The sequence below is a fragment of the Cynocephalus volans genome, chromosome 2 (assembly GCF_027409185.1).
Source record: "Cynocephalus volans isolate mCynVol1 chromosome 2, mCynVol1.pri, whole genome shotgun sequence".
NCBI lineage: Eukaryota > Metazoa > Chordata > Mammalia > Dermoptera > Cynocephalidae > Cynocephalus > Cynocephalus volans.
The window spans coordinates 186945162-186972545 of NC_084461.1; the positions used below are offsets into that span (position 1 = coordinate 186945162).

A 27384-nucleotide genomic window follows, 5' to 3' on the forward strand; every position below is an offset into this window, starting at 1 on the left:
TCTAAATGATTTTGATGGAATCAAAAAGTTGAAGGGCCGGCCTGTGGCTCACTTAGGAGAGTGTGGTGCTGATAACACCAAGGCCAAGGATTCGGATCCCTATATAGGGATGGCTGGTTAGCTCACTTGGGAGAGTGTGGTGCTGACAATACCAAGTCAAGGGTTAAGATCCCTTTACTGGTCATCTTAAAAAAAAAAAAAAAAAAGACAATAGAAGTTTTGATTGACTGCTTTTCTGCATCACTCCCAAATTCCACTCTACTTACTCAGACTCCATGGTGATTGCTTATTGAGTCTTCATAACATAGAGTATAAAAGATAATGAAGGGAGCCATGCACTTGAAGACCAAACATTTTCAAGTTTCTTTGCCAGATCCCAAATGGCCCATTTCCACCCCAAAGTATTGAAGGGCATGTCATCCTCATAATAATTTGAGCAATTAAGTTCCAGGCACCCTGATAAGCTTTTCACGTGGATTACACGATATAGTTTACATCTTCTGATCTTCACAACTCACAAGGTAACGTGCGAAATTTACTGATGAAGCAAGTGTGGGACCTGGATTCCAGATGCGACAGTATTTGTGTGAAATAACCATGTCGCTGTAGAAGTCTATTAGGAAGGGCTTAAAAACGGAAAAGCCACTCAAGGTTCCCTTGGCTCCTGACCACATCTGTAAATTTTGCAAGCCGAAGGACCCTCTGATTGCTATAATTTAAAAGATTTCCATTCCAGTTTAGCCTCAAGTTACTATTTTACAACAAGTACCCTTACTGCTTAGAAAGAAGTCGCTATTTTTAACGAGACAAGTGGGATCCAGTCTCCATCTTTAAACTTACTTCACAGCGCCCGGCGACTCCTGGATTGAGGCAGAGTCTGAAGAAGCCGCGAAGTACAGGAAAAAGGCGGACGCTAGGGCCGAACTCGAAACAAGCCGAATCCCGCCGGTTTCCGGGATTGGCGAAGCGTGAGCGACCCGGTCACGTGGGCCATCTGTCACGTGACTGCGTCCGCGGGCCTCGCGCAGGAAAAAGCGGGCGTGGCTGGAGTTGAGAGAGAAAGGGGGAGGTGGGGCAAGATGGCGGCGCATCTGTCCTACGGGCGAGTGAACCTGAACGTGCTGCGCGAAGCAGTGCGACGCGAGCTGCGCGAGTTCCTGGACAAGTGCGCGGGAAGCAAGGTGAGGGACGGGAGGCAGGTACACCGCGCTCGCCTCCCTTGGTCTGGCCTGGCCTAACCCGGCTCCTGACCGCCTGAGCTCGCAGTGTACGAGGTCCCTTGGGGCTTCTCAGGAGGCCAGTTTTCCGGCCCTTCTCATCGCACCCCAGTGCAGGCGGCAGCGATGAAGCGGGAGGGCCTGGGCGTACAGCCCGGTGTCGGCGTGGCACCGCAACTGTTTTGTGGAAGCAGAATAAGCCCGCGTGTTATCCCAGGCCCTGGCGAGCCGGCTTATGTCTAGTGCTCTCCTGGTCCAAAGAGTCAGATCTGGTGCCTTCTGAAGCATGGGACCGGTGGGGCGGGCCTGGCCCAAGGATGTGGACGGTGCACGTTACAACGACCATATGTGTCAGTACCTGAAGCACCAACACCTTACAATCTGCTGCTCACACAGATTATGAGAGAAGGTGTAGTTATTTGGGGTTTTAACCTGGCCTTCTTAAAATAGGATTATTTCACTTTTTATAGCACCCAGCTTACAAGGGTGTCAGAAACTGTAGATCGGGAACTTTATAGGATTTCTTTTTAAGTGGTCACCTCCCCCACCTCCCCTTAGGATTTATCAGCCCTCTTAGCTAACTAGCAGTACAGCTCTGAAGAGAAAAGTAGAACTAGGAGCTTCAGCAACCAGTCTTGGAGAGAATAGAACCCCAAGAGGTAGACGGGGTGCTAGCAGCCATTGAAAGAAGAAAGTAAGCTAAGTCGTAGAGGTCCAGTTTAAACTCAGCCAGTGATGCTGAAATCTGATTATGTCAATGTCAGTATCCTGAATGTGATATTGTACTATAGTTTTGCAAGATGTTACCACTGGGAGATACTGGGCAAAGTATACAGGGGATCTCTCTATTATTTTTTACAACTGAATGTTAATCTACAATTATTTAAATAAAATTTTCAATTAAAAAAAAAAATGATGCTGGAGTTTAGCAGCAGAAATGCTCCTGGTGGCCCAGAGCAATGACTTGTGGTGCTGAAAAGTCCTAGGGTGGAGTCTTGACTCCCATATACTGTATGTAAGGTCCAAGGTTCCTATCTGGGCTTGGACAGTGACTTAAACTTCCTGAGCTTTTTAAAATTTTCTCTTCTGTCAAAATAAGATTTGTAATGCTTATATCATAGGTTTCAATTTTGTATAATTGCCAATTTTCATATGGTTGAGTCTAATCATTAATATCATGACACAGATACACAGAAAACTATTCATAGTTTCTTCTTTCTGTTGAGGACAGTGATTCTTAACTTCCTTATGAGGAACAGTAGGTAGCATCACTTGTCCCTGATGCTATTTTTCTTTAGACCATTAGGATACGAATGTGATCAGAGCCAATTAAAATTTTGGTAATTCAGAGTTTGAAGGAAATATTCCTACTGTGTATGATTGCTATTTTCTGTATGATTGATATTGTTGAAGTTCCTGAAATTAACCATAATAAGAGAATGTTTCTCCCCCTCTTACAGGCGATAGTTTGGGATGAGTACCTCACAGGACCATTTGGCCTGATTGCACAATATTCACTACTGAAGGTAAATGAGCTATTTGTATTTTGTTTAGGGATTAATAATTCTGCACTTAAGCAATGATAATATGATTTTACATTTCCTCCTGAGTAATTGGCTTGCAAAGCTATTTGATCTTTGTAAGTACTGATACTGATGTGTGATTAACATTTTGAATACAGTGGTTCTTTGGCAGATGATTCTGCACTGATCCTAGCATTATATTTTGTGACCATTACTTGGTGTCTTTGATATTTATCACGTGAGTCATTTCAATGCTGATGCAAGTGGCTTTATCCTGAAACTTTGTCCTTTATGTATTTGGCTTTGGGGAATCTAAATTTTGATGATAAAGTATTAATGTGCTTTTGATTGGTAGTGTTTATGATTTCTGAGTCTAGAAATGATAGGTAAATTTCAGGTTTTTTCTTAACCTTTTGTGTATGTTTTATTAGGAACATGAAGTGGAAAAAATGTTCACACTTAAAGGAAGTCGTTTGCCAGCAGCTGATGTCAAGAATATTATTTTTTTTGTCAGACCCAGACTAGAATTGATGGATATAATTGCTGAAAATGTGCTCAGGTATCTCAGAGCTTATGTTTGGTCTAAAAGAGGTTGGTTCTTATAGTGGTTTTAATGTACTGAGCTCCTTCTCATTGTAAACACCCGCTCTTGCCAGTGCATTAGAAGGTGGTCTTTGGAAAACTGGGACAGCCATGAAAGAATATAGGAGGGGTGATGGGAAACTTGTGAAGTTGTTTTAAACAGTTTGGGGGGGGTATCATATAACCCCATTCTTTCAGAATAGCTAAAGGTTTGAACCTGTGTCAGTAGAAAGGATCCTGGTTTTTAAAAAAAAGACCTTCTAATTGTTATTTTTCAATATACTGAATATAGTGTACTTGAATCTCATAAGCAAAAAAGTAAGAGCTGATGAAAATTTTATATAGCATCCAGTCTATAGAGGAAGTTCTCCCAGCCCAGTCTGCACTCTGTGGTGAGATTGATCGACGTAGCCCCTAAGATCTTAAAAGCATCAGAGCTATTTTTGGAAGTCTACTGTCAAGGAGAGAAGAAATGATCTTTCATTTTAATATAAGACTCTGTTGCTGCATTGGTTTGGGTAAAGAGCCATTTGTTTTCAATAAGACACAGATATCCTGTTTCAATAGACAAGAGAGCTTTAATGCCTGGTAAATGGTTTCAGAGGATGCTAGAGGATGCACCACAAAGTATTGTCCATGACTCAATCAATGCTGCTTTCCTGTCAGGGGGAAAAGAGAGAGAGACCAACGGTATCAATTTAGGTCTGAGAGTTGGTATTTGTTTGTTTATCTAATCAGCATTTATTTAGTGCTTGCTGTGTACCAGGCAGTGGGAATAAAGTAAGCAAAATAGTCTAGGACTCTAAGGAGCTGAGAAGCTAACAAATGTTGTTTTACTTCCTTTCCAGCGAAGACAGACGTGGCCCAGCAAGAGATTTCCACCTTTTGTTTGTGCCACGCCGTAGCTTGTTGTGTGAACAGCGGTTGAAGGATCTGGGCGTTTTGGGATCCTTTATTCATAGGGAGGAGTATAGCTTAGATCTCATTCCTTTTGATGGGGATCTCTTATCCATGGAATCGGAGGGTGCGTTCAAAGTAAGTCTGGCATTTCCTTAACATCCGACTTTAATTTTTACCAAATTTGTGAGTGTGAAAGTATCAAGATATTGTTTTAATTTGCATCCCATGATTACTGTGAACTGCAGCTCACTTTATATGTTTATTGATGTTTAAGATATTCTCTTCAGCAGATTGCTTGTTCATTTTCTTTGCCCATTTTTTTCTTTTTGAGGAATTCTTTATATATTCTGGATACTAATGTTATAGGTTATAAAAGCTGCTTGTCTTTTAACATTGTTCATAATGTGTTTTATCACGTAGATATTTCACACCAAGGGCCGGCCTGTGGCTCACTCGGGAGAGTGCAGTGCTGATATTTCACACCAAAAGTTAAATGTTTTAATAATAGCTTTTTTATTATAATTCACATAGTACTGTAAAATTCATCCCTATAAAATATGCGATTCAATGGTTTTTAGTATATTCAGAGTACAATATCACCACTGTCTACTTTTAAAACATTTTAATCATCCCAGATAGAAACGCCATGCCTATCAGCAGTCACTCCTTATTCTTTCTCTCCCAGCCATTGCAACCACTTATCTATTTCAGTCTATATGGATTTGCCTGTTCTGGAGATTTCTTATAAATGAAATCGTATGATAAATATGGGGTCTTTTGTGTCTGGCTTCTTTCACTTAGCATGTTTTCAAGGTTCATCTGTGTATTAGCATGTATCAATGCTACAACATGTATTAATTCTTGATTCCTTTTATTTCCAAATAGAATTCCATTATAATGGTATCCCACATTTATCATTCATCAGTCGATGGACAAGTAATGAGTTTCCACTTTTTGGCTATCACGATACTATGAATTTTGTGTGGATGTATGTTTTCATTTTTCTTAGATATACCTAGGAGTATATTTCTTGGATATACCTAGGTGTATATGACTGAGTCATATGGTAACTCTATGTTTAACATTTCACTGGCTTTTATTATTCTGACTTTTTTTATTATTATTGAAACTTAATTGATTGTACATATCTGTGTGGTACTGCATTGAATATCAATACCTGTGTGAAATATGTGATGTTCAAATCAGGATAATTGGTATATTCAGCATTAAACAAAGTAATTGTTTTTCATGACCCTTATCAATTTCTCGCTAACCCCCACTTCCCCACATATTATTGTGATTGTTGTAGTTTTCTTTCTTTCTTCTTTTTAAATTTATTTTTTGTCTTTTTATTTTTTTAATTTATTTTTTATTAGCATATTCATTGTCACAAATCATACTTATTCTTTATGCCTCTTATCCAATTTCCTCCACTTCCCCTCCTCCCTTCCCCTTTCCCTCCCCCCTCTAATAACCACAGATTGGTTCTCTTCATCTGATAGATTAACTGTTCCTCTGTTGGTTTGTTGCCTAGATGATCTGTCTACTACTGAGACAAGTGTGATCAAGTCCTCCATGTTATCATAAATCAGATGCTTCTTCTGTTACTCTGGAGTGTGCTTTGTGGAGAGAGAGGACCTCTTCTTTTTTTTTTGGTCTCTACTGGTGCCTCCCTTATGTCAATGCAGTATTTGAGAGTCTGGCATGCCATCTGCACAGTGTCTGTGACTGCTGCTATAGAGACTAGCCACTTTTGTGGCAGCCATGGCAGTTGTGGTGGCTGTGGTGGGCTACACATGTGGAAATGGTATTTTTGGTGTGCTCTTTACCTGGCTACGGTTGGGTTCAGCTTCCCCTGGCTCCATGCCTCAGGCCTCTGGCAGGTCCCTGGGGTGGTGGTGGCAGCTTGCCTAGTTGAGGCTGGGTTTGGCTTCTCCTGACTTTATGCCTCAGGACCCAGCTGGGGACCTGGGGCAGTGACAGCAGCTTACCTAGTTGTGGCTGGGTTCAACTTCCCCCAGCTCTGTGCCTTATCCTAAAATGTTGTTGCAGAGCAGTTGGGGGGGAAGGGGGGAGGGGACAGTGGAGGGAAATAAGGTGGGAAGAGGAGGAAAAGGGGGCGTGATCAAGGCCTGTGGCACCTCCCTCATTCTGGCAGCAGAGACCAGGCGACTTCCAGCGGTGGTTTGGTCAGTGCTACACTGGATGCAGACATCAGGGGGGTGTGACTGAAGCCCTTGGCTCCCCACTGCCACGGCTTGGGAGCCAGGGGAGCTTCCTGTGGCAGCTTGGTGGTCCTCACTGGGCTGGTTGCAGATGTCAGAGAGGATGTGGCTAAAGCTGTCATCCCCCAGCTGCCCCAGCTTGGGAGCCCAGGGCGCTTCCTACGGCAGCTCAGTGGTTGTCGCTGGGCTGGCTGTGGATTTTGGAGGGGTGTGGCTGAGGCCCTCAGCCCTTCCCTCTACCTGGCTTGGGAGTCCAGGGAGCTTCTGGTCCTTCTAGGTTTTATAGATTTTCTTTGGTGGTGTTAGACCTTTACTAGTTAATTTCAAACTTTGTCTCTGATCTGTGGGTATTTTGTTTTTTCTTTCAGTTCTGTGTTGGATTATTCACTATTCCCACCATTTAAACTCTGCACTGGAACTAATTTGTTGTCCTTTGCTTACTTTTTTTAAAATTTATTTTTTATTTTTTAAATTTTTATTGAATCATAGTTGATTATACATATTTTGGGGGTTCAACGTTGACATATGTTGATCAGATCAATATTACAAGTGTATATATTGTTACAAATTGTACTTATTCTTTATGCCCCTTGTCCAATCTCTCCCTCTCCTCCTCCCCCTCCCCCCTCCTAGATTTCTTCTCCCCCTCTGAAAGAGAATGGTTACTCTGTTGATTTGTTGCCTAGATAACCTGTCCAATGCTGAGAGGTGTTCAGGTCCCCCAATATTACGTAGAGCAGATGCTTCTTCTGTCACTCTGGAATGGACTTTGTGGAGAGAGAAACATCCTCTTCTTTTCTTTGGTCTCTGCTGGTGACCCTCCTTGTGTTAATGCACTCCAGTGGCTGGCGGATCAACTGTGTGGTGGTTGTGGCATCTAGCCACTTTCACAGCAGTGTGGTTATTGTGGTGGCTGTGGTGGGCCACCCACATGGATATGATGTTTTTGGCTTATTCCTTGGTGCTGGCATTGTGCCTGGTTGGGGGGAGTGTCCAGGCACCGACTCCATGCCTTGGGTCCCTGGGTGGGGCCCCAAGGCGCTGGCAGTGTGCCTGGGCTGGAACTAATTTTTTGTCCTTTGCTTACTTCTAAAATGCGGTAACTTCCTGTGAGAACCAGTACTTGAGCTGTGTGGTTTAGCTAAATTGCTGCTTTGCTGCTGATTTCCTAGAGAAGGCTTTTTGTGCAGCTCAGGTTTTAATGGTTGACTTTATAGGTATTTTCTGCTCTCCAGAGACCCAGTGCACCTGGGTTGTGTAGAAACTGTGATCTGGACCTGAGTTTTTCATCAAACTGCATCCCATTAATTCTGTATTCCTGACCAGTCTCCTCTGAGTGGTCCTTCGCTGACTGGGGGGCAGATCAGCTGTCCTTGCTGTGCCCCAGTGTTCTCCCAGTGGGCCCATCTCCGCCACCGCCTGTGCTGCAAACACTTCCCATGGGATGAGCCATGTGCTGGTCCTTTGCAATGACTCACCAGCCTCTGAGTGGCTCCTTCTTTTCAGTTGTTGTGGCTCCTCACTCCTGTGTGGGTCCATGGGAGTCCTATTAGTGGTACTGCTGGCATGGGGGCCACCAAGGCCCTCTTCTCCCCTGCCACCTCCAAGCAACTTCATACGAAGGTCACAATTGTGGCTTTTGCCAGCTCTTGCTCTGTGTGCTCATCAGCTCCAGACTTGAAGTGGCTGGGGCTGGAAATGGTGGGAGCAGTCCTTTCTTTCTCTCATCATGGCTTCTCCTGCCTTCATATACTCCATAGGTCTCTCTTCCTCTTCCTCTGAGCTCTAGTGGCCCCAGCTTGGCTGTCATTGCTTTTTAATAGTTGTAAATTGGTTGATTTGTGGGAGAGAGTGACACTGGGGACCATCTATTCCACCATCTTGACTGGAAGCCCTACATCCCTTTACTTTTTTTTTTGTCTTTTTAAATTTAGCCTTTCTACTGGGTATGACCTGGTCTCTTGTTGTGGATTTAATTTGCATTTCTGTAATGACTAATGTCATCTTTTCATATGCTTATTGGCCATTTGTGTGTTTTCTGTTGGAAAGATATTTATCCTTTAGACATTTAAAAATTGGGTTATGTATATAGAGTTGTAAGAATTCTTACGTTTTTTTCTAGATGCAAGTCTGTTACCAGATATATGATTTCCAAATATTTTCTTCCATTCTGTGGATTCTTTTCACTTTCTTGGTGAAAGTGATGTCCTTTGATGCACAAAAGTTTTTAATTTTGATGTTGTTCAATTTATCTATTTTTTTCTCTTGTGAACTTGTGCTTTTGGTGTTGTACCTAAGAAACCATTGCCTAACCCACAGTCATAAAGATTCACTCCTATGTTTCCTTCTAAGAGTTTTATAATTTCAGCTCTTACATTTAGGTCTTTGACCCATTTTAAGTTAAGTTTGTATATAATATGAAGTAGGGGTCCAAATTTATTTTTTTATGTGTAGCTATTCATTTGTTCTAAGACTGTGTTTTCCTCATTGAATTATCTTAGTACCCTGATTCAAAATCAGTTGTCCACAAATGTAAGGGCTTATTTCTGGTCTCTCCAGTCTATTCCATTGCTGTATATGTATGTCTTTATGCCAGTACCACACAGTCTTGATTACTGTAGCTTTGTTGTAAGCTTTGAAATCAGGAAGTGTGAGCCCTTCACTAAGCCAGTTAAATATATCACATTTTTTTTTCAGTTGGTGCTTTTTGAGTCTTAATAAATCCTTGTCCACTCTGAAGACATATAAAATCTTCCTTTTTTGAAAAAGAGTTTTAAAGTTTTGCTTTTCATATTTAAGTCTTTAATCCAGCTTGAATTTTGTATTTGTGTGTGGAGTGTGTGAGTGGTGTGTGTGTATGTGTGGTGTGAGGTGCGCTACTTATTTATATGGATAAGTTAAATTATGTATGGAGGAATGACTGGTTAGATCAGTTGGTTAAAGTGCAGCCTTATAACACCAAGGTAAAGGGTTCGGATCCCCATACCACCCAGCACTGACCCCAAATAAATAAATTCCAAATGGATAGCCAGTAGTCCCAGCACTACCTTCCCCCGCTGATTATTTTTCATCATATGTTCATTAGTCAATGTGTTTTCCTTTTTTCCCTGATTCTGGAAGTTTTCTTGCCAATATAATTTTATGTATTTGCTGTATTTACCATCTTTATTTCAACAAACACATTTTCTCATAAGAGTGTTACCTTACCTTTTAAAGAAATTATTTGAAAATGTTTTGTAAACATAATCCATGCAGATGATGAATTTAAGTAAGAAAGAGCACAGAGTGAAAAATAAACTACAGTACTCTCTACTCCAGTTCTCAGACTGCCTGCCAGTTCCCTCCCAGAAACAATCACTATTCCTAACTCTATTTTTTCGGTGATGCTCTGTGCAGCTATGGCTCATAAGTATACAAGGGTACTTCAAAAAGTTTGTGGAAAATAGAATTAAAAGATAATACAAATCTTCCCATGAACTTTTAAAAATACTCTCATATGTAATACCTTCCTTACTTTTATACAAATGGTAGAAAATGATATAATATAGGCACCTGGGTATCTTGCATTATTCTCTTGATAATGTATCTTGGAGTCATTTTCTACCATATATGAAAATGTTTCTTCCTTCTTGTTTGAATGGATAGTGTTCCATGGTTTGGATGTACCAGAATTTATTAAACCAGTCCTTTTCTGAAGGACATTTCCTTGTTTCTCCTCTTACACTGTTAGAGGAAGTGTGGCCATGAGTAACCTCGAACTTAGGTCCCTGTGCACGTGGGCCCTTCATCTGCAGGCTGTCCTTTACCCTCCTTTGCCATTTGTCTTTTAGCTTTGTTTATAGAGATTTTTGCTGCGTGTGTGTGTATTGTGTTGTTGGGTTTTTTTTTTTTTTTTTTTTTTTGTGGCTGGCCGGTACAGGGATCAAACCCTGGACCTTGGTGTTACCAGCACCATGCTCTAACCAACTGAGCTAACTGGCCAGCCCACGTGTATGTGTTTTAACGTAATCACATTTATCCATGTTTCTTTCTTGGATTTATGTGTTTGTGACGCTGCTGCTGCTGCTCTGAAGATTAGAACTCTTGAGAACTACTGGTGTATTGTACTACATAAAGTTATTTGAATCATTTTCTTCCCCAATATGTTGTTACAATGATCACCACCTTAAAAGAGTCATTTGGGGCAGTGGAACTCAGTGGTACTTCCAATTAGTTTATAACCAAGAAAGTTTCTTGGCTCTTTTTTCCATATCCTGCTGGTTTGCCTATACTAAATCTCATCCAGTGAGAAAGTCCAGGGTTCAATCCCTGTACTGGTCAGCTGCCAAAAAAAGAAAAAGAAAAAAAGTAGAGTTCTGTCCAGTTGAATGTTTCATAATATCGTGGCCGTCATTTGTACATATGAAAATCAGTATACGAAGGGCCAGCCTGTGGCTCACTTGGGAGAGTGTGGTGCAGATAACACCAAGGCCATGGGTTTGGATCCCTATATAGGGATGGCTGGTTAGCTCACTTTGGAGAGCCTGGTGCTGACAACACCAAGTCAAGGGTTAAGATCCCCTTACTGGTCATCTTTAAAAAAAAAAAGAAAGAAAAAGAAAATCAGTATACATAAAATCTACCTTCTCTGTAAAAACTGGAAGGTATCCTATTGTGGGAGTGTGTGGGACTTTGGGGTCAAAAAATATGTGCACTTAAAAGTTAGTGGGTATTAACATTTGGCCCTCCCAAAATGTCCTCATAGGTTGGAATTCCACAAGCACAGAATAGAGTTGGGATTTCAGTACAAAGAATCACCCCACTGCCAGTTATAGCCTACCAAAAACTTCAAGATTAATATCTGTTGTTAACTTTTAAATCTTTTTTTTTTTTTTTTAAGATGACCAGTAACGGGATCTTAACCCTTGACTTGGTGTTGTCAGCACCACACTCTCCCGAGTGAGCTAACCGGCCATCCCTATATGGGATCCCAACTGGTGGCCTTGGTGTTATCAGCACCACACTCTCCTGAGTGAGCCACAGGCCAGCCCTTTATATCTTTTTTAAAAGATGAATTATGAAAGGATCGTCTTTATAGTAATACAACTTTTGAAAATTAAATAAAATATAAATGCTGTTTTGTGAGGTGTTCCCTAATATTTTTCCTTGAATTTCATCTTAGCTCTGCTCTGATGGGGAGTTTTAAGTATTTTTGCCAAAAAAGTGTGTCTCACACATTTCCGATTATGGTCTGCCCTATTCAGAGAAATGTTAAAATACAGCAGGCTTGGAGTAGTCATCTGGCAACACTTTCAGTAATGGCTAAACACTCCCCATGATGCCTTTTTGCACAACTCTCCTTCCTTAGGGGCAGAGTACCTGAGAGCTCCTCTCTCTTTCCTCAGTATTTGTTTCTTTTATTTGTTATTAATATATATATATTTTTTTTACATTCTATGATGTTGTTGAGGAGCTTCCTCGGTTTTTGGATCCTCACTGTCCCCTTGCTCCTGGCTTTGGTTGCGGGAGACACATTAGGGTTAGTGCAATGTACCGTTTTGACTAACGAATGAATGATGGTTGTAAAAAATGATCCAAACAGTTCCAAATAATAAAAGCTAACCACTATTAAGCATTTGTTTCAGGTACTGAGATTAAGTGCTTTACATATATTTTTCCCATTAAATCCTTGCTCTTTGTGAAATATGTTCTGTTCTGCCGATGAATAAATTGAGGCACAGCCAGGCTATCTAACTGGCCTAGAGCACAGCTGGTGACTGACACAGCTGGGATTCAGGACAAGGCAACCTGAGACTAGACCTTGTGCTTTGATACCCTCTCAGTTCCCAAGTGGATTTGTGTATATTTAGGGGGATGGGGTTTGTTTAGTGAAAAAAAAGTATATTTTTGTATACTTTAAACATACTTTGTATCTTTTATAAAGTAAAATATAAAGATGAGATCATAGTTAATCAAGGTTGTTCAACTTCATTTCTCAAGATACTGTAGTTCTCATTTGTTGTCAGTATATGTGAAAATCTGCCTCATCCTTTGTACAAACAGCAAAGTATTCTGTTGTGGGCATTTCTGCGTATTAGCATGTGACTCTCCCAGGATGTCCTGCCAAAGTTTACACTTACCAGTCAGTGAGAGAACCCGTTTCCCATGTAAGTCTTTATTCATCAACATTTTATTCAAGAGCTGATAAAAACTGAGAAGAGCTGGCATGCCTGGTGAACACATCCCTTCCCGAAGCCCCAGCTCCGCTCAGGACAGCTGCTTCCATGGCTGCACCCAACCACAGGGCTGCTGGCCCCCTGCTCTAACTGCCAAGCAGTGCTTTGTAAACTGACTTGAGTCCTCAGCTCCCCTCTCTGGCAAAGCGTGAAATAAAAGGAAATGATTTTATTATGCTTTGCTGAATCCCAGCACCGAGAACAGAGGCAGGCACCTGGCATGCCCCAGGAGATGACTGTGGCCTGACAGTAACAGGCCTTCCTCCCCCTGCAGGAGTGCTACTTGGAGGGCGACCAGACGAGCCTGTACCATGCTGCCAAGGGGCTGATGACCCTTCAGGCTCTATATGGAACCATCCCTCAGATCTTTGGGAAAGGAGAATGCGCTCGGGTAAGAACTGGCTATTTTCTGGTGGTAAAGGAGGGGGCTCCCCTAGTACCCAAAAGATGGGAGGAATGGGAAACCTTACAAACAAATACAGTCAATCCTCATTATTCACAAAATCTGTTTGTGAAATTTGCCCCTAAAATCCATTTCTAACCCCCAAGTCACTACTCATGGTGCTTTGTGGATGTGCACAGAGTGGTGCGAGATTCGAGTTCCCCATTGCGTGTGTTCCCAGCTGAAGTGGAACAAGGCCTTTTGGATTCAGCTGTTTGATGGCAAACAAGTGTCCTTTTCATGGTCTGTTTAGTGTCACATTTTTTATACTCTTGTGCTTTTTGTTGCTGATTTCACTGTTTAAAATGTCCCCCAAGCATAGTGCTGAAGTGCTGTCTAGTGTTCCTGAGCTCATGAAGGCTGTGATGTGCCTTACGGAGAAAATCTGTGTTCAATGAGCTTCATTCAGGCATCAGTTATAGAGCTGTTGGCCATGAGTTCAATGGAATGAATCAACAGTGTGTATTAAGTCAGGAGTCTTTAAACAGAAACACACATAAAACAAGTTTAAACATTAACCAATTGGACCAGAGGCTCGCAGGAACCTACCTCTGTATTTCCTCTAGGAGCAAAGGTTCAGTGTTCGCTAATTCAGTGTTTGCAGTGACGTTATAGAACGTAACCACTGCAAATAACAAGAATAGACTATATCTGATTTTATGCCTCATTGGGAAATAGCAGCTACCATTAACTAAGCTATAAGTGTTGGAAGGGGGGACAAACAGCAAATGTTTTCCTATAGCCACTTGCTTCTTGTCAGTCTCAGTCTTCCAAAGCTTTTCTCCTTTTTTACTTTTTTGATTGTCTTTCTGTTTTTAGCCTAATTTTAAAATCTGCTAGTTCCCAGGAAGGCTTCACCTGATCCAATGTTTTGTTCCTAGCAAGTGGCCAATATGATGATCAGGATGAAGAGAGAGTTTACAGGAAGCCAAAATTCAATATTTCCTGTTTTTGATAATCTCTTGTTGCTTGATCGAAATGTGGATTTATTAACACCTCTTGCCACTCAGCTTACATATGAAGGACTCATTGATGAAATTTATGGCATTCAGAACAGTAAGTAAAGTGACATCCATTTTCACTAATAGATAATATAATAAAAATATGCTTTAGGTGGGGGCTATCATTTTTATGTTGCATGAGCAATCCTGATAGTTGAGAACATTATGAAATATTATGGAGCCATTAAAATAATAAATGTGGAACATGAAAAACTGTATAGCCATACTTATTTCAATCATAAATTGTATATATGTGTGTATATGTGTGTATGTATATTCCAACCTATTTATAATATATACAATACATATTACATGTTACATATATTTTTTATATATATAATGACTAAATAGGAACTTCAGAAAAAAGAAAATAACTGGAGGAGGAATAATCAGACCATGCCTCCAAAAGGTCATTTTTTAGAAAGGTGCTTTCTTTGCATATAAATCAGAGAACATTTGAAAATAAAGAAATACTCGCTTCTGACTTTTAAGATTAAACGGCATCTTAGCAAACTGCTGTGGCCAACTGTTCAGTGCCCAGGCCTGTGCTTGTGCCCTGCTGCAGTTCGGAGCATACAGATCCTGTGGCCAGTGGTAGCTAAGAAAGCTGTGGACAAAGAGGCATTTGTACTGGGTTTGGCAAGAAGGGCGGAACTTAGACAGAGGCACTGCAGAGGCAGGCAGCATAGTAGATGCAGGCGGTGATGAGACAAGTAGCCGGGGAGACACCGTGGGGAAAGGCTGGTGCAGGAGCTGGGGTCACTAGATGGAAGATTTAGAAGGCTGGCTAGATGTTGGGCTGGATGGGTTATTAGATCAGAAGCTCTCAGAGGTCACAGCGTGCTTTGTTTGTGTAGTTTTGGCCCACATGATGCTTTGTTGGTTTATTTCTGTCAGCATTTAAAATTTGAGAAACTTTTAATAGTAACCCTGATTTATGCTCTGTCTTTAGCAGAGCAGTGCCCTTGCTGCAATCTGTTGAGTCAGCTCTTGACACAAGTGTTTGTAAAAAGAGAAAGATAATAAAAATAGAAAAGATAAAATGAGAAAAAATAAAAAAGGACAAAATTTTTTAAAGAAAAAAAATTTTTTTAATAAATTTTTTAAAGTAAAAATATCTGATGTTCTGGGAATCCTGAGGCCACATTCCCACACAGTGGCTGGGGCCCAGTGGAGATGTCCCCTAGACAGAGCCCCTGCATTCCAGTTCACCACAGACCCTTCCGTCTCGGCCTGGCCTCCTTCCCTCACTTATATCAGTTCCTGACCTCTGTTGCCATCCTGAGTTAAGTCACAGGGAGCCAAGGAAAGAGGTCCTGAAATCCACAGAGACAAAAAACAGCTGCTAGTGGTTGCCAGGGACTAGGGGAAGGGAATGAGGAGTGACTGCTTATTGACTACAGAATTTCCTTTTGTGGTAAAAAAGTTCTGGAACAAGATACTGGCTGTGGTTGTATCACATGTATGTACTCAAAGCTCCTGAATTGTTCACCGTGAGAAAGTCAGAGTGGTAAATTTTTTGTTATGTGTACTTTACCATAAGAATGAATGGATGAATCATGTGGATGAGCCAATGGCTGAGGGAATTGAAGAGACAGACATGAGAAGGTCCTGTTTTCACAGAATGCTCAAAGGTCTTCAATAACATTGTAAAAAGTCTTTTACATTATTATTTGTTACAAAAATGGCTTCTTAAATACTTTTTAAAACTCTATTTATTGACAGAGGAATTCATTTCAGGAGAGCCCTATGCTAGGTCATAAGTGGGAACTGGAGAAACAGGGAGTGGTCCCAGAGCTGTGTGTCTCCTAGATCATTAAGGAGAGCTGGAGTTTAAGGTAGGGAAGAGAGCCTGGGAGAGGTGAGAGGTAGGAAGGGATTTTTGAGAAGAGAAAGAATATGTGTAAACACACAGCCTCTTTGTAGCAAGTTTTTTTCATAAGTCAAACACTGAGTAAGGAAAAATTGGAAAACTAGAAGAAAGAAAACATTAGATACCTTATCCCTATAACCCTTCCCCACCCCCCTGTAGCCTCAAATCTCAGAACATCCAATGTTAATATTTTGGTGTATTTCTTTATAGTATTTTTTCTTTGTAGAGTTTATATATTAGTTATATAAGTTAACGAAAAATGGGATCAGGTTTTACAAATTGTTTTGAACATCATTTTTGATTAGGTATAATAATGAACATTTTCCTAGCGCAAGCATCATTTAATATTAATTAAAATCCTCTGGTTTGCAGAGTCATTTCCCTAATATTGGGCATTTTAGGTTGTTTTGTTTTAATCTGGTTTTTGTTTTGACAGCTGGCCAGTACAGGGATCGAATACTTCACCCTGCTGTTATTAGCACCACGCTGTAACCAACTGAGATTGTTTTTTTTTTTTTTTTATGATTATAAAAGTATCTGTATACATAAGATTTTTTCATAGAGCAGATTCTTTTCTTTCCCTTGATTTCCTGATACAGGATTTTTTGGGTCTAAATGTGTTAACATTATAAGGCATTTGGTATGTGTTGCCAAACTGCTTTACTAAAGAGTTACACCAGCTTATGTGCCATCAGCAGTTCATGAGGGCATGTTGGGTGTTCCAGGGAAACATCAACTGCATTGATTTGGCAGGAGCAGAGGTGGGAGAAGTAGGTAAAGGCTCCTTTGCAGAGGAACTGGACACCATGCTGAGTGGGAAAACACACACATAGAAATATCTTTCCTCTGCTCTTAAGCAGCCACAGTCAACACAGAAGACCGACTTCTGACTGTTGTGACCAAATGTGTGGGGACCTTTCCCCATCAGCAAGGAAGCAACCAGTTCTGCAGTGGACACCAACTAGGTGCCCTCTAATCTAATACTGACACTGTCTGCCTGGAGATAGTGTCGGATCCCGCAGGTTAAGGGTTCAATCCCCAAGACTATCTCCCCATCCCCCCACTTTTAATGCCACTCATAAGCTACAGGTTGTTTTACCTGTGCTTCTGACTGATTGCCTATAAATTGGGGTTCCTACAACCTCCTTTTTGGGTTCGATTAATTTGCTGAGTGACTTACAGAACTCAGGGAAACACATTTCCCAGTTTATTACAAAGGATATTATAAAGGATACAGATGAAGAGATGCAGAGGGCAAGGTATGGGGAAGAGTCATGGAGCTTTCATGCCCTCCTCGGGTGAGCCGCAATCCAGGAACTTGCCCTGTGTTCAGCTATCTGGAAGCTCCCCGAACCCTGTACTCTCGGATTTTTATGGAGCTTCGTTACATACTCATGATTGATTAAATCATTAGCCTTTGGTGTTCAATTCACCCTTCAGCCCCACTCCCCTCCCTAGAGGTTGGGGTCTTTCCTGTGCCAACCCCCATCCTGAAACTACCTATGGGCTACCAACCATCTGTCAACTCATTAGCTTACAAAAAAGAAAACTTTAGATATTCTAAGGATTTTAGGAGTTGACTGCCAGGAAAGGGACAGGAATGGGGGGGGGAGAAGATAAAATATATACTGTGTTTCAAAATATCACATAGCTAAGGAATTTGGGAGCTTATTCTAGATCAGGATGGGCAACTTTTTCTGTAAGACCCCAGATAATAAATATTTTAGGCTTTGCCAGTTACATTGTGCAGGCTGCACAGAGGAATCTCCTCATCTATGCATTGTAATGTGAAAGAAGCCATGGACGATACAAAAGGAATAGGTGTAGCTATGTGCCAATAAAACTTTATTAACAAAAACAGGAAGTGGGCAGAATTTGGTACTCAGGCCATAGTTTTTGATCTTTGTTCTAGAGTGGCTTTCCAACTATTTTGGACTGCAACAAACCATAGTAAATATATTTTATATCACAGCCCAGTACACACACATGTATATGTGTTAGTATGTGAAAGTGAAACAAAAGTTTTATTTAAAAAACCCACCACCACCTTCTCTTACTTCATGTAATATGCTCTGGCATTTTCTATTCTGTTCCGTTTTTGTTACTGTTGTTGTTTTGTTTGAATGCCACTTGCAATCCACCAGCTTGATTTCATGATCCACTAATGGGATGTGACCTACAGTTTGAAAAACACTAGAAGACAGTGGGGATATTCTTGTAAGTTTTTTGATAGGAAAAGTGACCTAATCCCTGACTAAGTTTAGGAATTGGAAATTACTGCAGTGTTTTATATAGGTGCCCATAAAGAAAGTTAGAACCGTCTTATCAATATTAAAGAGTCACTACTTCCCATACTTTGATCATGGAAAAATCAAAAGCTCAGAGCCTATACACCATATTCTTCCATAGTCATCTTCCATTCTCTCTTGAGTTGGAAATTCTGTTTTGTGCCTGAGCATTTAATTGGTTCTTCCAGTAATTGCGCACAGGTGCTTGTTCCCTTCCACTGTTGTGCAGGTTATGTGAAATTACCTCCAGAGAAATTTGCACCTAAGAAACAGGGTGATGGTGGTAAGGATCTCCCCACAGAAGCAAAGAAGCTTCAACTGAATTCTGCAGAGGAGCTCTATGCTGAGATCCGAGATAAGAACTTCAATGCAGTGGGCTCAGTGCTTAGCAAGAAAGCAAAGATCATCTCTGCGGCTTTCGAGGTGGGACACATTTTGGTTGTCATTCTGCTGCTCTAGGTCTCGGCTAAATGCCGCTGCCACATGCGGCTCCCCCACCCCCCACCTCCCGCCGTCCCCAGCCAAGAGAATTAAGAGCTCCCAAAGCATACAGCCATTAATTAGGGCTTCAGTGTAGCTGTACCTTTCTCAACCTCAGTAACTGCAAATTCAGTATTGGAGAACCCAAGGTTTTGTTTTTGTTTTTAACTTTTCCCCAGACCCATGACAACAGGTGTTATGTTAAGTTTTTCACTTTTGGGGGGGAGGGGGCGTGGAGTTGCAAGTGTTTGCAGTTTTCAAGCTTTTATCACAAACATTTGCTTTATCTTCTTTTAAATTATTTCCTACCTCACTTAAGAGGAAGGCAGCTGTACTTTAAATAAGATTCTCTATAACAGAACTTGCAGTTCATGGTGAAAACTCCAAGTTTAGCCAACATGATGGTGGCAGGAGAACCCTACATGTGTGGGAGGTGATAATGAAATTGAAATCCCCAATGCCCAGAGCTTTTGAGTTGGTGGCTTCATTATCACCTTCCTGCCTCCTCTTGCCCATTCACTGGTTTATTCTTGGTGAAGCTCCTTTTTGAAACATGGGAATTCAGTAAGATTATGAACTCTGAGTATTTAGACTTTGGAAACATAAATTGGGAAAGTTTTTGAAACAGTTTTTCACTGAGTATGTTCCCAATTTTATCTTTCTTAGGAATTGTATTCATTAATTGATTTTCATATTTCTGAAGTTACTTTTGGTTTCAATTATTAAATTTTGCCAATAAAATGTTCTCATCACTAAGCTAGTTTCACTTTATTTGTGGACTGTACTCAATAGTGAGCTTCAGCAGCAAGAATGAATTTTTTTTTGTTACATAGGTGTAGGGAAAGTGAAAATAAATGGTCAGGATCCCTCGAGGGGTTTGGAATCTTGTTGAGCATTTGATTTAAATATGCATGTATGCCCAGGTGTTCTTTGGTTATTGTCTGATGTGATTGTGTATGTGCACCCAGGTGTCCTGGGTTATCAGACTTAAGTATAAAGGATGAGCCGCTCTGATCCATGGCATCCCCTGCCCCCAGAGGGCCACAGGGAGGCCGGTACTGCTGCTGCAAGCTTCTGGTACAAGCTGCTGCTGCTAAGGACTGAGCTCCTGAGCTCCTGTCATCTCTCAACAGCTCCCGGGGTCTTTTCCCAATTACCTAGCTTACGACCTGAATGTGAGGGGTCTGGTGACCCAGCTGGCACATGAGGGGTCTGGTAACCCAGTCTGTACAATGGGTTTGAAGGGTCTCTGACCCATGGCCCAAAAATAGGAAACTTTTTACTGTTCATGGTCCCCTCTAAGCATAACATTTTTTCATCTTAGTTTTTTACTCAGAACTTTATGAGATTTACCTAATGGTGTCTTCTGTTAATACTCAGATGTCACATATTGACGTATTGTATGAGCCAGTGCACAGGAAGAGAGAATCTTAGGTATTTGCTCTCTAAAGAAGTACTAATGCTGGAAACAGGCACAATGAATGTCTTTCAGTGGTATACTTAGCTTTTCTACTTATCTATAATGTTGGAGCTGGGTTTGGCCTGATTTATTTGTATTTCATTCTTTCTTCTACATCAGTATGATTTAAACATCCTCTGAACGATGCAAAGAACAAGAACACTTAAAAAAAAATCTGCCCTGCTTGATAGTGTTGCTGTTTACCCGTTTCAGGAAAGGCACAACGCGAAAACAGTGGGGGAGATTAAGCAGTTCGTTTCCCAGCTACCCCACATGCAGGCAGCGAGAGGCTCACTTGCAAACCATACATCGATTGCAGAGTTAATCAAAGATGTTACTAGTGAGTATCTTTGCAATGATCATTTCCATCTGGGGCTGACTTGCATACACAGTGTCTGGCACCACAGTCATCAGCACCATGATGCTTCTTTGGGAAAGTCTGCTGTATTTTTTTTTTTTTTTTTTTTTAAGATGACCGGTAAGGCGATCTTATCCCTTGACTTGGTGTTGTCAGCACCACACTCTCCCAAGTGAGCTAACCAGCCATCCCTATATAGGGATCCGAACCCTTGGCCTTGGTGTTATCAGCACCACACTCCCAAGTGAGCCACGGGCCGGCTCCAAAAGTATGCTGTATTTTGATATTGGATATTATTCTCAATATTAAGTAAGTGTACACATGTTAATAGTGAAGAATGTTCCATTAGTGGTTAACTCAATTTTTTTTATTAATCAGATGACAAAATATTTGAATATAGATGAAAAAAATTCATCCATAAATTTGCCATCATAATATGATGTGGTTAATTTATTGTATAGTGTTTTTCCTGTTTTGAAGGATTACTTAATTAGAGCAATGTTTAAGTTTTTTTGTTCTTCCCTTGAAAACTTTATGCAGAATTGGTACAGAGAGCATACTTGTATGTTGAGTATTTTGAAAATCTCAGAAGATGTATACTAAACCAAACAGATGTGTTCAGTAAAACACAGGGGCTGTAAAAGCTGAGTAGGATGCAGTTCGGTGCCCTGTTCTATGAAGTATACTTCGAATCTTAGATGAAACACAGTGTTGGAAAATCAGCCCTTTGTTTTCACATTAATAGAAGTGGAAATTAATTGAAATAGGTTGAATCTGATGATGAAAGTGAAATGCCCTTGGGAACGCCCTTAGTGTTCATTGATACTGAGGCTAATTCTGCAAAATTCAGAGGTCTGTATTTACATCCTAAGAACAGCAAAGGAAGACAATAGTCAACAATATCTCAATGTAATTTAGGAGTACAGAGTTCTAGGGTTTTCCATGTTTCTTTGAAGATTCTCTTCAGGTGATGTGAACTTTTACTTGCTTTTTCTTTTGCATGTCTAGTTTCTTAGTCACGCTCTCTTTATGAAAGCCCACCACTCAAATGAATTAACATTTATTAACTTCTAAATTGCAAATTTCCTAATTACATTTTAGCTTCTGAAGACTTCTTTGACAAATTAACAGTGGAGCAGGAGTTTATGTCTGGAATAGACACTGATAAGGTATGTGTGCAATAAAGCTGTCCTAACAAAAATTGAAAGTTTATCAAACATAAGATTATAGCCAGAAAAGCAATTGCTTTGATTCTCGTGCCTTTCCTAAATATTTTAAAGAGCAAATGCAAAGTGTAAAAATACAGATTTTTATCAAGTAATAGATACTTAACGTTACTCTGTGCAAGATACTTTCTGCGCTACATATCAAGAGAAGACCCAGCCCCTGAAATCAAAGATCTTTAAGGACTGTAACAGATAAATTAAGATATTTGCTTTTTGAGAGAATTTGTCATATAATTCCTTTAAATATTTAGCTCTGTTTTAAATCATTCAATTTATGAAAATTCCCATCTTCTAAAAAAATTCCTGGTTCAAAAGAGAAGGGGAGAAGCAAAAAAAAAAAATCCTGTTACTCTGTGCTAGATACATTGCTGATGTTATTGAGATAGACTAGGTCACACAAGTCCCAAACATTTGGCAGCCTCTCAGGAGGTTGTCCATAAAGACAGATGTGTCAAGACAGGCATTTGAATTGACCTCCAGTCCAGAGGATTTCATTATATCCTTGCTGGCCATGTGCTTCTGTGACCCAGCTGATTACTGTGTGTTTGCATGGTGGCCTGGACATGTGTGTGGAGCAGGGACTTGGGGAGCTCTTTCAGGGAAGGGTTAGGAAATATGAAAAAAATCATGTGCACTTCTCCCACACTTCTCCTTTATTTGACTTTGAAACATAATAGTGAACGTCAAGTTTTTTAAGTCCCCAGACCAGATATTTAGTTTATATGCTTTGTTTCCAGGTCAACAATTATATTGAGGATTGTATTGCCCAAAAGCATCCTTTGATCAAGGTGTTAAGACTAGTTTGCCTCCAGTCCGTGTGCAATAGTGGACTAAAACAAAAAGTTTTGGATTATTACAAAAGAGAAATTCTCCAGGTCAGTAAATTTTTAAATTATTAACTTGCCAAGGGACAAAGTATCTTCTAAAAGAAATATTTCACAAAGCTATTTTACCACTGTCTTTTTTTTTTTTTTTTTAAACACATAGAGGAATTAGTCTTGGTATTTATCATTGTTTATTGAATTTATGTAATAATAACAATAGCTAACATTTATCAAGCATTTACTATGTGCCAGGGTCTATTTGAAGAGCTTTATGTGCGTTTGTTTAATCTTCACAACAGCCTGTGAGTTAGATACTGTTATTGTTCCCATTTTATGGATGAAAAAACTGAGGCACAGACTAGTTATGTAACTTACCCAAGGTCACCCACCTAGTAAGTGGCAGAACCAGTGTTAGAACCCAGGCAACTTGAGTCTAGTGCCCATGTTCTTAACTAGATAGTTATATGATAGGGAAAAGAACTTTTTGCTAATTTCTGATAATTTCTCAGCAGGCTGACTTAAATTAAGCCTGTGTGACATTATAATAATAAGGAAAGGCCAAATATACAAACAACAACAAAACTAATAAGGAAAGGCCCACCATTATTTTAAAAATTCTTCCCTCTTTGGGGATGTTTCAGACAGTAATTATTTGCTATTATCCATTACAGTTAAGTACGCTATTGTTAAAATTAAGTGCTCGTTAATTTTCTCATTTTTCTCTTTTTTTAAGTTACAAAAATAATATGCATTCTCATCATATAAGATTCAAATAATGCAGAAGTATACGGAGCAAAATGTGAACATCCCCTGTACCCCACTTCTTCCTTCCCCAGATGTGACCAGTGTCAGCAGTTGATATGCTTCCTTCCAGATGCCCTTCTTTGCATTTGTATACAAAGAATATTTACATACGTAGGCTTTGGAGTGAGACTGGCTGGATCCAAATCCCAGCTCTGCTCTTCACTAGCTTTGTGACCTTGAACAAGTTATTTAAACATCTCCCTAAAATGGAGATAATAATAGTAATACCTACCTCATGGGAGTATAATAAAGAAGACTGAATTAATATATGTAAAGTGCACAGACCAGAACAGTGCTCATAAAAAGTAATATATGTGTTGGCTATTATTATTTACTATATCTTTTTTTTAACAAAAGTAAAATCCTGCTGTATATAGTATTCTATTATTATCTTTTTTGGCCATAAGAATATTTCTAGTAGATTTTTCTTATCTGGATGTATAGATATGCCTAATTATTTTTTACAGCTAATTATATCCCATATACACATATACTGTAATTTAATTGCTGCTCATTTGGTTAGGTTCTGAGTTTAAAGTAAAAATTTTATTTTATTTATTTATTTATTTATTTTTTGTCCTTTTTCGTGACCAGCACTCAGCCAGTGAGTGCACCGGCCAGTTCTATATAGGATCCGAACCCGCGGCGGGAGCGTCGCAGCGCTCCCAGCGCCGCACTCTACCAAGTGCACCACGGGCTCGGCCCGTAAAGTAAAAATTTTAAATCCTTCTTCAAAACAATGAGTGGGATTAATAGTAATGGGTAAGGAATTTTAGGATGAGTTTCATCCCTCCACCCTGTCCCACATGCCCATCAACAGTCATTGCTGAGCTTTGGTAACATGCCCTGGAATACAGAACAAATTGGTTTGTTGGGAGTGCTCTTTTTTGAAGATCGTATAAACGCTTTTCCTGATCTGACATCAAGGCCAAACGATTTCCCTTGCAGACATACGGCTATGAGCACATATTGACCTTACACAACCTAGAGAAGGCTGGCTTGCTGAGACCACAGACAGGGGGCAGAAACAATTACCCAACAATTCGGAAAACATTACGCCTCTGGATGGATGATGTTAATGAACAAGTAAGACACTCCTCCATGCCAACTCAGTTTAGTTACTGGTGAAATAGTTCATTGTGATAACATATGCTACTTCATCTACACATCTGCCTTGTTTTTAAAAATAATTTTCTAATGTTTTTGAAAAAGTAATGTTTTCATGCATTGTATCCATCAGAATCCCAGCAGGAAACAGAGAATGCTCTCAGATGGGGTAGTTTGAGAACAGTTTAATAAAGATGTGGACAGGGTGGAGACCAGTAAGAGGCAGTGCATTGGGGAGCCGTTTGCAATGTAGGCCTGAAGGGCAAGGAGAGGGACTTATTTCAGAAACCTGATCTGGAACATGGAGAGAAGAGCTGCGTGGAGAGGCCATCTGACAAGATGAGTGATAAAAGGGCTCTGGTTAAGGGACACAGCCAGCCTCCACCAGAGTTGCGACAAGAAGCTGAGGCAATAAAATCCATGACCTCATGCTGCTGCCAACTCTCCAGTTTCCCTCTGGTGCCTTCCGCTGGCCAAACCCTAACAGGGCCTGGGAGTATAGTGCCTCCAGGGCCGGCTCCTGGTCACACAGCACCGTGGAGAAGCCAGTGGAAATACCTGGCACGCATGTAAGCAAGTCAGCCATGCAAAAGAAAGGCAAAGAGTGAAAAGTAAGTTTCCTTCCACAGCTAACCCTAGGCTCCCCTCAGAGGCAGCCATTGTAACCAGTTTTTAAATCTATCCTTCCAGAAAGATTCTATGCATATAAAAACATTTTTACACAAATGGTGCGTATTCTATAATTCATCTCCAGAGTAGGGTGCACTTTGCTTTATGTTTTTTATTCTAATGTTTCTAAATTTCTTTTTGTCTTTTTCTGGTTTTTCATAAGGCTTTATTAGGCTGCCTCCTGTAACAAAAGCTGATAAGTAGACAGTCTCCTCTATCAATAGCAAAATTGGATTTTTTTTCCCAGTGAGAAAATAGATACACTTAATTCTGTTGTATCATGTACATATTAGTTCAGCTCTCTTTGCTCTTCTGAACTTTCTTCCCCCAAGCCATCCCCCACTTAACAAAGGATCTTGAAGATCCTTATGTGCCATTCTTTTTAATTGCTACTTACTGGTTTTGAGGATATACCTTATTTTATGATTTAACAGATTCCTATTGATAGAAATTCAGATTGTTTGCAGTCTTTTTTTTTAAAGATGACCGGTAAGGGGATCTCAACCCCTGACTTGGTGGTGTCAGCACCACGCTCTCCCAAGTGAACCAATCGGCCATCCCTATATAGGGATCTGAACCTGTGGCCTTGGTGTTATCAGCACCACACTCTCCCAAGTGAGCCACAGGCCGGCCCTGTTTGCAGTCTTTTGATATTGTATAGAGTGTTGCAATTAATATGTTTATACTTTGGTCTATTCTCTGATGGTCTTCAAGCATCTCTGTAGGATAGATGCCTAAAAGTAGAATTGCTGGGTTCAAAGGTTATGCACATTGTTACTTAGCTCCAGAATGCCAAGTTGCCCTCTAAGAAGTTTTTTGCTAAACCTAGTAGCAGTTTTTCATCTTCAGTACCTAGAGCTGCGTTGAATGGCTTTTCAAGGTCTGAGTCCAAAGTGAAGCTCTGGATGCTAAGAACAAAGCCCAGCTGGGGTGTACTGGAGAGGGCATGGGGTGGGGGTAGGGGAAGTTCTGTTTCTGCCTTCAAATCCAAATCAAATAATTTTGCATTATCCAAGAGGCCACATTTAGGTGGCTCTTTGTCTTGATTATTTAACAGAACCCCACGGACATATCCTATGTGTACAGTGGTTATGCACCGCTTAGTGTACGCCTAGCTCAGCTGCTTTCCCGGCCCGGCTGGCGGAGCATTGAGGAGGTCCTCCGCATCCTCCCGGGGCCGCACTTTGAAGAACGGCAGCCTCTGCCCACAGGACTGCAAAAGAAACGTAAGCCTTAGTCCAGCAGCTACAGATCATTATGTACTGTTTTAGTGTGGTTTTCTTGTGTTGTTCAGTTGTTTTGTAAAATACATTGGTAAAGTGCTGAGGAGTCAGAGTCAAATATACCTCTTTTGTTAGTTGCTAGTGTATATCGTAAGCACTAGAACCGTGTTATTCCCTCAGGAGTAGCAGCTTTCAACCTCCCTGTTGAGGATCTCAGGAGTTAGAAAAAACGTTGAGATCAAAATCAGTGTTCAAGTTTCAAACGTACTGTCTGTACCAAGATACATTTGATTTTTTTAATCCTACAGATGATAAAATGTTTTAAGAGATGGGAAGAGAGGCACCAATAATAGTTTTTAATTCTGAAATGTTTAAATTTTAGGTCAACCAGGAGAAAACCGGGTCACTCTGATATTTTTCCTTGGGGGTGTAACCTTTGCTGAAATTGCTGCCCTACGATTTCTTTCCCAGTTGGAAGATGGAGGTACAGAATATGTAATTGCCACCACTAAACTAATGAATGGAACCAGCTGGATAGAGGCTCTAATGGAAAAACCTTGCTAGGGTGTTCAAAGGAGACCTAACAAGTACACTGCAGAATAAACTGCCTCTTTGAAGAAGTTGCTGAAAGGAAGTGAAACCCCATAGAAGAAACACAGGAATACAGAATTTACTTTGGGATCAGCTTCTTAAATTATACTACTGTTTTCTCCCTTCTGCTGCTTTTTTGTGTTCCTAATTTCTTGAAGAAAGAAGAATGGAAGAGAATCAACCTGGGTAAAAGAAACACTGGTTTTGAATTTTCTAAGCTGAGGATCTTCATTAGAAGCCTCTGGAAGTACATTAAGGATGGTGAGGTTGGATAATCCGTACAGTCGCAGAAATGGGGCCAGTTCTTAAAATAAAAAGCAGAGACTGAGGAGGTAAAAATGAAAGTAAAAGTGGAATGTCCAACCTCTAATACATAG

The 27384-nt window shown here is 40.5% G+C and overlaps 1 protein-coding gene and 1 non-coding gene across 2 annotated transcripts; one reads left to right on the top strand and one right to left on the bottom strand.

Moving 5' to 3' along the window:
* The first annotated feature begins 1069 nt into the window (after positions 1 to 1069).
* Positions 1070 to 27377, top strand: VPS33A (VPS33A core subunit of CORVET and HOPS complexes). Its single transcript, XM_063085389.1, has 13 exons — positions 1070 to 1181; positions 2678 to 2743; positions 3172 to 3299; positions 4171 to 4357; positions 12937 to 13053; positions 13986 to 14160; positions 18496 to 18689; positions 20419 to 20545; positions 21665 to 21732; positions 22527 to 22664; positions 24366 to 24503; positions 26251 to 26419; positions 26799 to 27377. The coding sequence occupies exons 1-13, from the start codon at positions 1080 to 1082 to the stop codon at positions 26978 to 26980; spliced, it is 1791 nt and encodes a 596-aa protein (XP_062941459.1). The 5' UTR covers positions 1070 to 1079; the 3' UTR covers positions 26981 to 27377.
* On the bottom strand, positions 10355 to 10428 carry TRNAT-GGU (transfer RNA threonine (anticodon GGU)). Its single transcript has one exon. It is a non-coding gene; the product is annotated as a tRNA-Thr (tRNA).
* Positions 27378 to 27384: the final 7 nt, after the last annotated feature.

What these genes read in the sequence shown, in the direction of transcription:
- VPS33A (XM_063085389.1), top strand. Translation starts at nt 1,080, where the DNA reads ATGGCGGCGCATCTGTCCTACGGGCGAGTGAACCTGAACGTGCTGCGC. An exon ending in GGAAAGGAGAATGCGCTCGG is followed by an intron (nt 13,054 to 13,985) that starts GTAAGAACTGGC and finishes TTTTGTTCCTAG; the next exon opens with CAAGTGGCCAATATGATGAT. An exon ending in TCATCTCTGCGGCTTTCGAG is followed by an intron (nt 18,690 to 20,418) that starts GTGGGACACATT and finishes TACCCGTTTCAG; the next exon opens with GAAAGGCACAACGCGAAAAC.